At 34.9% G+C, this 9,166-nt stretch overlaps 1 protein-coding gene across 1 annotated transcript; it reads right to left on the minus strand.

Moving 5' to 3' along the window:
• Positions 1–266: 266 nt before the first annotated feature.
• Positions 267–2,679, minus strand: LOC106336869. The gene is made up of 5 exons (XM_013775837.1): positions 2,523–2,679; positions 2,182–2,222; positions 1,368–2,051; positions 444–1,253; positions 267–353 (listed from the first exon to the last, which is right to left on the minus strand). Exons 1-5 carry the CDS (start codon positions 2,677–2,679, stop codon positions 267–269), a joined length of 1,779 nt encoding a protein of 592 aa, XP_013631291.1.
• Between the last annotated feature and the right edge of the window lie 6,487 nt (positions 2,680–9,166).

Consider the following 9,166-nt stretch of genomic DNA (forward strand, 5'->3'; position numbering starts at 1 on the left):
ATAATATGTTACTATGCATAACCGGATATATATAACATTTCTTCGTTATGGAAATATGAATTGCAAGACTAATATAGAAAGGGATTTCATTATTTATTTAACAATCAGTGATCCATCAAAACTACAGCTCTCACGCCACATATGTAATCATATATTAGATATTAAACAGATGGTAGTTGTTTGTATTAACAAACTTAATTCTTTATCCTTCCTCTTTCCGCACATCTCCATCACCGAGAATATCCCTTTCTTATTAGTAAGACATCTTAACTGATAGGGGTTTTGCATGTCGCACGATTGTGACCACAACCTTTGCAACGACTACATACAGTACGTCTTCTTGGTGTCTTCATCTATTGGACAATACAAATAAATAATGAAATCAATGAAAAACATATTAACCATAATATAATTAGACATTATAAAGTATTTAAAGTACTTACACGAACTTCGCCACGAGATAGGAAATGTTTCTTGCGTGGACGGCCAGGGGGACGCCTGCTAGACGGAGGAAGCATATGTAACTCAGACAATTGAGCAGTGAGTTCAATGATATTATCGGTATCAATCACTGGAGCGACACTACCTGCGTAGGCAGCAACCATTGCATTCTTTGTGTACTCTTCAGCTACCAATGAATCGACTTTTACCTTGGCTACGATGGCCGCTGCTATTGCATGTTGACAAGGAATTTCGAGGAGTTGAAACTCAAAACAACTACAAAATCGTTTGGAAATGTCGACACGGAAAGAACACCCTTCCTTATTCCGTACTTCATACTCTAAATGTTTTATTTTCTTCAATTCAAAACCTGCCAAAGACTCGAAATTAACAGCGAGAATTTCCATTACTTTCGGTGTGAAATTGTCTACATTTGTTGAGATTGTTGAGCCCCTAGCAGAAAACCAAGACATCAGCTTTGACCTAATAAATTCTACAAGGGCCAATATAGGGTATTCTCGGGCTTCACGAAGCACTGCATTCCACGATTCCGCAACGTTACTCGTCATAATATTGTAACGACGTCCGGTGAAATGGGAACGTTCCCAATGCTGAAACCCTATTCCGATTAGATAATCTGCACAAGAGGTATTGATATGTTTTATCTCATTGAAAACCTTGTAGAAGTCAGCCAACCTATATGTCATTCCAGGTTTTGCAACCAAGAATCCTAGATTCTTATCTTTGTAATAAGTCCTGATATTTCTCTTTAAATGAAGGATGCATGCACAGTGTTTAGCTTCTGGATAAACCTAATACAATATCCGGATAGGCATTAGATTTCCGGATATTACGATACTAGCCGTCAACAAATATAATTTCCGGATATAATATCATTTATGTAATACTATAGAGCCATTAGTTACCTTGGCCAAACCATAATAGATGGATGAATGTCTATCAGATACAAACACGATATCGTTTGTATTTGGAACGAATGCCTGTAACTTTTTGAAGAACCACTCCCACGACTTATCATTTTCTTCGTCGACGATAGCAATGGCTAGTGGAAACATTTGGTAATTGCCATCTTGGGCAGACGCAGTTAGAAGACACCCTGCATATTTTCCTCTCAAATGGGTTCCATCGACAACTACAGCTTTTCTCATGTACTGAAATCCCATAATAGAGGCACCCGTAGCTAGAAACATGTATTTAAACATGTTTCCTATTTTCTCGTTGTATTCAGTTTCAATCTCGGCTAAGGTTTCAGGGTTTGCTTCTGCTAGTTTACGGAGGTAATCAGGAAGTAGATTGTAAGAGCCTCGTGAGTTTCCTTTGGCATATTCGAAAGCAATTTTCCTTGAGCGCCAAGCCTTCCAGTAGGATATACGGACATCGTGGTCTCCTTGCATGACTTGATGTATCTCTCCAGGCTTTGGACCACTGCCACTACCATTGAAACGAGCTTTCATCATCTCTCTAACAACATGATGTGTAACTTGAGACTGATAACCGGAACTATCGTCGACGGAGCAAGTGTGTATGGGATCGAGTTTTCTTATCTCGTAGACGTCTGAGTCTTTTAACTTTGTGGCATATACCCTCCACTGACAGTTGGAGCTAAAACACCTTCAAAACCATTCCATTTGGTGCTGACCTGATGTTACGAAACCAGAACTTCTTTCTAATTGCATATAAGGCCATATGCAATTTAAATTCATCCCGGTTTGTAAATACCATTCCAACATAGAGTTCGGTGTGTTGGTTTGTTGTAACTCCTACATTAATTAGCACGTTCAGATATTAGGGAATTAATATTGCAAGATCTCATAATATAAACTAATATATTTTACATTAAATAATAGATTAAACATATCCGTTGATATTAAACATTAACAAAAAGTATTAAACATATCAGTTGCCGTTTACACATTACCACATATTAAAACCGATATCCCTTTTACAAATAAAAAAAAAACAACGATCCCCAACACACAATAAACTTAGCAAAAACAACATTTCATTCCCCGAAATCAAAATAAAACTTAAAACATAGTAATAAGTGACCTAGAACACACCTTTGTCCATGGAGTCCTCCGAGGAAGAATCATCAAGGTTGATCACCATATTATCATCTGCATTAGCCGGATTAGGAATAAGCTCCACAGTTGCTGAGATGGTAGGTGAATTATTGGCTGCGGGAATAAGGTCGACACTTGCGGAGTTCTGAGGCATATTTTCGGCATTGTACATCACAGGAGTATCATAAAGAACACATATATCATAAAATAGGTTTTATGAATACAAGGAAAGATTAATAAATTTTAGAATAAATACATATAACAATAATACCTACCTTCTGAGACAACGAGATTATCATACATTGGTTGGTTGTTCGAAAGATTTTCTTAAACATTTTCCCAACTAAGAACAACATTGTTTACTCCATAAGGATCAGGAGTCGAGTCGGTCGAAGAGTTAGCATCGTCAGCATTAGTGGTACCATTTAGTTGGAGCTGTGAAATATTTTGAGACATGGGAATATCAAGGTCCATCTCGTTGGAATGTTCTTCGTCCTTTGCATAATTGTCATTTTTGGATGCAATAACTCCTTCCCAAAAACTTATACCATCATCGATTACAGGGGAACTTGGCTGGAGAATAACAAATCTTCATCCACCGTAAATTGGACGGGAATCCCCTCATAGTATTCCATCGGTGAATCTAGAAGAAATTACAAAATATGTCATTTATAGTCGGATAAATTAATGATAATCCAGCAAAAGAAAATTTAATTATATCTTACCGTTAGACACGTTAGGTTGAGGGATGTACTCAGAGTCTAATGCAACACCTAGTGATTTAAAGTCAATGAAACAATTGTTTAGACCATAATTAGTAAATCTAAGTTACATTTATTATAATAATATGCGAAGATGAAAAATTAACAATTCTAAATCTTGCGGTAGTTTTCTATGTTTGTATATTGGTGTAATAAACTATATTTTGCAGTAACCGTTTCTCTCGTCTGAAATGATGAGTCCATTTGTTGGAAAAGGAGATTCTTGATTTGACGATGCACCTATATCAACAACTTCATAATTAGAATTATAATTAGTGACATATAAAAATGCATTCTTCTTACCTGTGTTAAACACAGTTATAGAGATATTGTTTGATCCTAATGGTTCGGTTCCGTCACCGTCGGAGTCAGTATCATCTATGACAATTATTTCGTTGCCATGAACAAGTTCGTAACATCTTTGATTTTCCAAATCCAGTTTAGCTTTTTCCATTTCGAGGTGAACCCTATGAATAACCATCATCTCTTGGTCATTGAAGTACTCCTCTAGCACCGCTTGGCTTGCAACCACTGCCTCTCCTAAAAAGCCTAAAACAATTACAAATAATTTACAAACTTTAATGAAATTATTGATGAAATTAAACGCGATGTATGTAAAAATTAGATTCTCTCTAATTATTATCAAAAAAAACACCAAACTTAAAAGAAACAAAAAGAAAAGTATCGAGAAACTACGGTTTACCTTCGAACGACGGATCCTCGTTTCCGTTTCCGAATTTATAAGAAGAGGACCCAAAATTAAAGTCAGCACGGCAAAAGAACTGATAACGTGCAACATCTTCGGCTCCAATAGTTACGCAGAGAGTGAGGTCGGTGAACCAAGCTCTCACAGCCATCATGACTTGAACGTCAGGAGTTTCGAGAATTGTTATCGGAGGAGTTTTATTACCATCCGGAATAAGCATCCACTCGGGAAGCCTATAAGTCATCGAAATTGGTGTTTCGATTGCAAGGTTGTATAGGCTTCGGACAATTCGTTCAAGCGAATCGAAGTTTTCCGACATTCTCACGATAGCTGGAAAACCAAGATTGTTTGTCTTCCTTTCAAAGCTCCACTCTCCATTTTGATGAAGATTCCAAGCCCCGTGAATGACCCTCAGAACTTGTCTAGAGTTCATCTGCAGAACAAACTAAAGAGAAAATTGGAACGATCGAACCCTAAAACAATAACCCATATTAACGACAAATGAATTTAGATCCGTTAAATAAACGACTTCAAATTTTTTTTAAGGAATCATAGATTTAGATATCGATAGAAAAGAATAAAACGACCCATAAATGTGGTCCTACCGACCGTTTTGTCGATGTTTTCTAGCCCTGATAGATCGAAAAGTTAAGACAAACCTTTTCCGTGATGTTTGGTACAAACCGGATAGATCTGATATTGTTCTTGCCTCATATGTCTCGCCGGATGCTTCTATATATAGCAAAATGTCTTATTGTGCAAAATTGATTTCAGAATTAAATGTATAAATCTACAAAAACTATATGTTTCATCGCTATTAATGTTTAGCCGGCTACTTCCTGTATTTGTATATATCATGATGCCCAACGTAAACAGACAAGCCGAATCTGAATCACTCCGTCCCGTAAAATTTCTGTAATTTCTGACATTTCAGGCGCCTCTAATTGCTTAATCTACAGACGATCAGGAGATGATCGACATTTCACATGTCTTACGTATCCGTTTACCTAATTTTGAAATGTTACAGCTAGTTTCTTAATTACCTGATTCTTTGTTTATATTGATCATAATTTCTCTATTAAAAATGTGAGTGGAGTCGACAAGTTTTTTTCAAAACTACCCTGACAAATTCAACTTTGTAGTCTTTTGTTCTTTGCAGTTACATCACTTTTTTTTTTAAACTACACCTTACAAATTCAACTTTCTATTTTTTTTCTTTGCGTAGTCACATTTTGAGCCAAACTGAAGTCCACTATTTTTTAAAGTCAGGTCAACATCAACCTAAATGATCCAAACTAAAATCGTTTCCCCTATTTGTGTTTAGACGAATTAGTGAAGATGTGACATTTGTTCTGGAATAATCGTTTCCCGTATTTGTTTCTCTAATAATAAAGATAAAACGGTTTTCTGTTTAAAAACATAAATGTAATAGGCTTATTTTCGGTGGGTCTATTTTTGTGTGTGGTGTTTTGTAAATGTATTACAACAAGATAGTGTTTTCGAATATTTTTGCCAAATTCTTTGAAAATAATTAGAAAATAGTAGCACACTAATAAACTGCTATATAGTATTACAAATCATAATAATATATTGATGAAATACATTTTCAGATACATAATCATTTTAAATATATATCAAATTCTACTCACTGTAGATAGTAAATAGCATGAGTTACGTTTTTACTATAGAATTCGGTAAACATGAGATCTATTTATTATATAAACGACTGTCTAACAATTCTTTTTGTTGTCAAAAGAAAACAATTCTTTTTTTTTGTGTAACTTAACCGTATAACAATTCTTTATCAATATGTATATAGTACATTATAATTTATAAACGTGAACTAATTGATCCTAGCTAGTAGCTGATAATAATCTTTTTTAGTTTAAAATGCTAATATTTTTTCTATAGAGACGGGAAAAAAGTAGGCGGATGGTTACGAATGATTCATCCAAAGTCATGCTTCTTTCTTTGGAATTTTCTGAATTGATACACTGGTATTTCATTTGCATTTAAAAGTCTAGATACTATTTGTGCTACTCAAACTCATCAAGTCATCATCTAAATTCGTTTCTCGAGTTGGAAAACTGAACAGTATTGAATATCCTACTGAACATCCACACGCATAAATGGATAGGATCCAGATGCAGAGTTAATATCTCGCATTCCTTCGGTCAAAAATATAAAATATATCTCACATTCCTAATGGGTCATTTACATTTTATATTCCCAGATAATTGAAGGGGCAATTTGCTGAATATTCATAAAGAGCACTAAAATGAAGAATATATCTATTCTACGGTAAAAACCCATCGATGTGACAAGTTTACCTAAAATTGCCCGTAATAGCCTCCGAAGCGCGTGTGCATGCAAATGACTCCAATGCACGTGCTATACTATACTATATAAAATGTAATATAGTCTCAAAAGACAACTATACTTATCTCTTCCCAAACTGCAAATGTTTTATCGCAAAAAGCATTACACATGGGTATAACAGTTGTGAAGATGTATAGTACTCTAAAAGAAGAAGCTGAGAGAAGAAAAGAGTAAAGATGATGATGAAGAATAAAAAACAAAAAAAGAAGAAGAAATATTGTATTATACTACAATTTGACAATAAAAAAACAGTATACTATAATAGTTACAATAGTCACACGTATAATTTCACTCTTACTATACTATATTTCATTTAGAAGAGTATAGCAATTGATGTTGGTTACCAACATAATGAAACACAACCAAATAAACCCTAAACGCACTACATAAACCCAAACTCTAAACACTAAACCCTAAACCCAAACTCTAAACCCAAACGGTAGACCCTTAAACCCTAAACCCAAACCGTATACCCTAAACCGAAACTGTAAACCACAACAGAGCTACCTAAACCCTAAACCAAAACTCTAAACCATAAACCCAAACCCTAAACACAAATTCTTAACCCAAAACATAGACCCAAACGGAGCTCCCTAAACCCTAAACCCAAATTCTAAACCCTAAACCCAAACCGTAAACCCTTAACCCAAACCCTAAACCCAAATTGTAAAACCAAACCCTAAACCGTAATGGAGCTACCTAAACCCTAACCTTGAAGGTCTAACCCTAACCTTGAAGGTCAAAACCCTAAACCCAAACCGTAGACCCTAAACCCAAACCCTAAACCCAAACCTTAAACCCAAAACCCCCCTAAACCCAAAATCTAAACCCTAAACCCAAACCGTAAACCCTTAACCCAAACCCTAAACCCAAATTGTAAAACCAAACCATCGCCCATAACGGAGCTACCTAAACCCTAACCTTGAAAGTCTAAAATATACTATATTTCATTTAGAATAGTATGGCAATTGATGATAGTTACTATATTGATGAATGGGAAAAGGAGGAAAATGGAGAGGTGAGGAGGAGGAGGAGAGGAGGAGGAAGGAGGAAGGAGGAAAGATAGAAGTATGAAGGAAAGGAAGGAGGAATGGAGAGAGAGACCGAGGAAGGGAGGGGAGGAGAGAAAGAGTAGGAGGGAGTGTAAGAGTGAAAGTGACATAGGAGAAAACTATACTATTTTGATGAATATATTAGTATACTATAATGTTATGTTTATTCAAATATTGTATGAAAGCTATATAAACTGTCAATACAAACATGTATGTGAATCTCCATTAACTTAGAGCATTCATTCAACACAATAGCAAAATAATACCCTTTATAAAGCATGAAATTTCAAAACGCAAATACACATTACCACTCAATGAATAAATTAGGCGAAAGCTATATATTAGCGACAATGTTGAAGGATAAGACAACAGAGCTGATGGAGTAGTGAAGGAGAAGAATCGTAAGGCGAAGGAAATACACTTTGCCGAAGAGGAGGAGAAGAATTGTAACATACTATACTGTAATTATAAAATAGAATAGAGTACATTGCACAACATTATTGTTCATCTTCCCCAATTCAATCCATCGTTTGTTTTCACTATCTCCAACCCAACAAACCAGACACCTGACATATATAATCACCCACAGATACAAGACGAGATCAGCTTGAAACTTAGACTATATCCCCAGATGCTATGAAATAAAATCAAATTTACCTTGATTTGTTGGCTTTCGAAACTCAATTGTGCTGCCGTAAAATTGAAAAAACCACTGAAACCCTAACTCTCAATATCCTACTTATGCCGCATGACCGAACCCACGCACCCTCTTCAAATCTCCCTTCTTCGCTGTATGCAAGAGTTTGTAAAGTAGAAACAATTTTTCAATTTACAGATAATGACATTCGTTGATGTCTACGCGTCCAAAAAATGCTATTTTTGGTAATTTACACAACAATATATAACATATTGTAGCTAAAGTGATATTATGGGTATGAAGTTAATTTTTCCTTTTCTTATGTATACAGACTCCAATTCCCCATAATTGAACCACACTTTTAAGTCTACAATCCGAACTAATTCATAGCAGTGATTTTTTTAAATTATTTGTTTGTCCTTTTCTTCTTATGGTTACAACTAAAACAGTGGTTATAACTTATAACTTGTAAGCATAATTATATACTTATACTATTTATCAAGTCCGATAATTTTAAATCAGAATCTTTTGATTGGACTGCGTGACGGCTTCATGATATAGCTGGACTTTTTCCTAGCTAATGAATATCTACTATGCATATCTTGTATTCCATAGATAGCCATAACGGAGCCGTGCATGAGTACAAGCCAATCAAACATAGGTTTAGAACTTTGAAAAATGATATTACTATTAGCAACTATTTTGAACAAAAATAATTAAGTAGCATGCTTATAACGTATCTATTAGAAATAGACAAAGTGCGTAATTTGATTATTTTAACATTTTAAATTTTCATGGTTTTAAGAAGTCAAATAAATAATTGGGTTTTAGTGCCTAAAATTCTCAAACAGGGCGCTAGCTATAACAATGTAGGTTGTTATTAAAAATTCATTAAATTCTTTTTTTGATAAACTAAATTTTTATTTAAGTTGCCTTTTTTTTTTAAGTTGCTACACTACAAGAAAACACATGCTTAACGACGAAAATTAACGAGGAAAAACAATCCTCGTAAATTTGCGTCGAGTTTACGACGAATTTACGTGAAAAACTAAAGTCATCGTTATTTCCTCGTAACGTAACGACAAAACTGTTTCGTCGTAAAGTGG

This window comes from Brassica oleracea, chromosome C1 (genome assembly GCF_000695525.1).
Source record: "Brassica oleracea var. oleracea cultivar TO1000 chromosome C1, BOL, whole genome shotgun sequence".
Classification (NCBI taxonomy): Eukaryota; Viridiplantae; Streptophyta; class Magnoliopsida; order Brassicales; family Brassicaceae; genus Brassica; species Brassica oleracea.

Bases quoted from the DNA above. Each gene is read 5' to 3' on its own strand.
- LOC106336869 (XM_013775837.1), bottom strand. From the start codon at position 2,679: ATGCCTCAGAACTCCGCAAGTGTCGACCTTATTCCCGCAGCCAATAAT. The intron at 2,223-2,522 runs GTGTGTTCTAGG...TAATTAATGTAG, and splicing joins GGAGGACTCCATGGACAAAG to GAGTTACAACAAACCAACAC. The intron at 1,254-1,367 runs GTAACTAATGGC...ATATTGTATTAG, and splicing joins TCTATTATGGTTTGGCCAAG to GTTTATCCAGAAGCTAAACA.